The sequence below is a fragment of the Pteropus vampyrus genome, unplaced genomic scaffold, assembly GCF_000151845.1.
Source record: "Pteropus vampyrus isolate Shadow unplaced genomic scaffold, Pvam_2.0 Scaffold309, whole genome shotgun sequence".
NCBI classification, from domain to species: Eukaryota; Metazoa; Chordata; class Mammalia; order Chiroptera; family Pteropodidae; genus Pteropus; species Pteropus vampyrus.
In genome coordinates this window covers 630,186-632,099 of record NW_011889090.1, presented here as the reverse complement: position 1 = coordinate 632,099, position 1,914 = coordinate 630,186, and the positions used below count along the sequence as shown (strand labels likewise).

Genomic DNA, 1,914 nt, shown 5'->3' with positions numbered 1-1,914 from the left:
GGCCTCGGAGGGTCCACCTTCCTAGCTGTGTCCCTGTGGGCCAGTGCTCGAGACTTGCCACATGCCTCGGGGGACCAGCCCGGAGCCTGGGGCTCGCGCCCTCAGCCGGGCCCAGGGCCCTGACTCCCGTGCTCACCTCCGATGCCCGGCCGGAAGTTTCGGGCATAGCCCTCCATCAGGCCGTCAAGGTTGGGGAGCCAGGATATCTCCAGGTTGGAGCCGACATAGTCCCCAATGTCATTCATCGCTCTGGAAACGAAAGGCCCACTGGTCACAGGCAGGGCGCCAGGGATGAAGCCTGAGTCCCTTCTCGGGGATGGAACTCTGTCCTGGGCACCTAGGCCAGGGTGGACAGGGACCACCATAGCAACAGCCCCTCCGGGCCAGGTAGCCGGCCGGAAACGAGGGCAGGGCCCAGGGCCCTGGTCTCTTCCAGCAGCCTCTGCTCCGCTGCCCGCCTGCATGGCCTGGGCCAGGGGGCGTCGCCAGCCCGGTGAGCTCCAGGCTGGCCCACAGAGGGCAGCCAGCCCCAGGGTTGCCACATTAGGGTCTCTCATCAGAGAGGACTCAGGGACTCCCATAAGGGCACTCGGCCCCCTTTCAGCTCTGAGGATGAGATGTGCTGCAGGAGGTGACCTGGGAAAAAAGATGCGTGACCAGGAGGCTGAGGGCAGGCGAGGAGTGGCAGGCGAGGTCCCGGACCCGACACAGGTGAGGCGTGGCAGGCGAGGTCCCGGACCCGACACCGGGCCACGCCCAGAGCCCACGCGAGGCTGCTGCCAGCCTCCGGCCCTCCGTCCCTTCCCAGGCAGGCAGGCCCAGGCCTCGCCCCAAGGGTCCCCCAACTGCCATGTGCTTCTGGGGCTTAGCCCAAGTCCAGAGAAGCTGGGAGCTGTGTCTGCTGGCTGCAGGCTAATCCCACTGACAGTCTGGCAGAGCCACAGGGGGTGTCCCACACGTGGCAGGCATCATGCACCCCACACAGCCGGGGCGGCCAGAGCACTGAGACCTGGGGTAAACAGTATCTCCCCAAATTCTTGCCTACCCAGCACCTGAGAATGGGGCCTGATTCGGACGTAGGGTCTTTGCAGCTGTGATTAGTTAAGACGAGATCACGCCGGACTGGGGGCCCTCGACCCGGTGTCCGGTGTCCTTGTAATAGACACATGGGGAGGAGGCCCTGTGACGACAGGGCATTGGCTGGAGCGATGCAGCCGCAGACCCAGGACTCCGGGCACCAGGAGCTAGGAGCGGCAGGGGTGGACCCCCAGAGCCTCGGAGGACACGACCTGCCCACGCCTCGATTTGACTTCAGCCTCCAGAATTGCAAGAGAATATATTTCTGTTCTTTTAAGGCTCCCAGTTTGTGGTCACTTGTTATGGCAGCCACAGGAATATGACCCCCTCCTCGCGACCGCCGCAGTGGGGGAGGGGCGCCTCTCCTAAATCCCCGAGGGGAAAGGAGAAGAGGTGGCCTTGTCTCTCTGAGCCCTTCCCCTCTGACACGTCACCTTGGGCCCCAAGCCTGGCCTGAGGCAGGGTCTGGATCCAGGAAGCTGCCAGGATGCCGGAGGCTGTGGCTCCCTCTGCCTGGAGACAGACCCCCTGAGGTGAGCTGTGGCCCTGGCTGCAGTGAGGCCACACTCACGGGCCCTTCTGGCTGTGGCTTGCAGTGCACTGCCGACCCCTCCTCTCCTCCCAACAGTGGGAGCCACGCCCTAGGCTCCCCTTGGCCTCCTGCTCCCTCTGGGGCTGCGTCCTTGTCGAAGGCCCGCTGGCCCCCGCTCCTGCTTGTCAGCGCAGCTGAGCCAAGGCCAGGCGTTCAGACTCCACGTTCAGCCCCTTCCCCAGTGCCACACATGGGCCCACTGCGGCCCACGCCCCCACCCCTGCTCCCTCACCCCCAACAGCCCC

At 65.4% G+C, this 1,914-nt stretch overlaps 1 protein-coding gene across 1 annotated transcript in view; it reads right to left on the bottom strand.

The window, feature by feature from the left end:
* Nucleotides 1-1,914, bottom strand: part of GABRD (gamma-aminobutyric acid type A receptor delta subunit) — a 25,348-nt gene that overhangs the window by 5,051 nt on the left and 18,383 nt on the right. Inside the window, exon 2 of the mRNA XM_011377340.2 lies at nucleotides 137-337. Coding sequence (XP_011375642.2) covers nucleotides 137-337 — 201 coding nt within the window. The remainder of the gene's footprint in view (nucleotides 1-136; nucleotides 338-1,914) is intronic.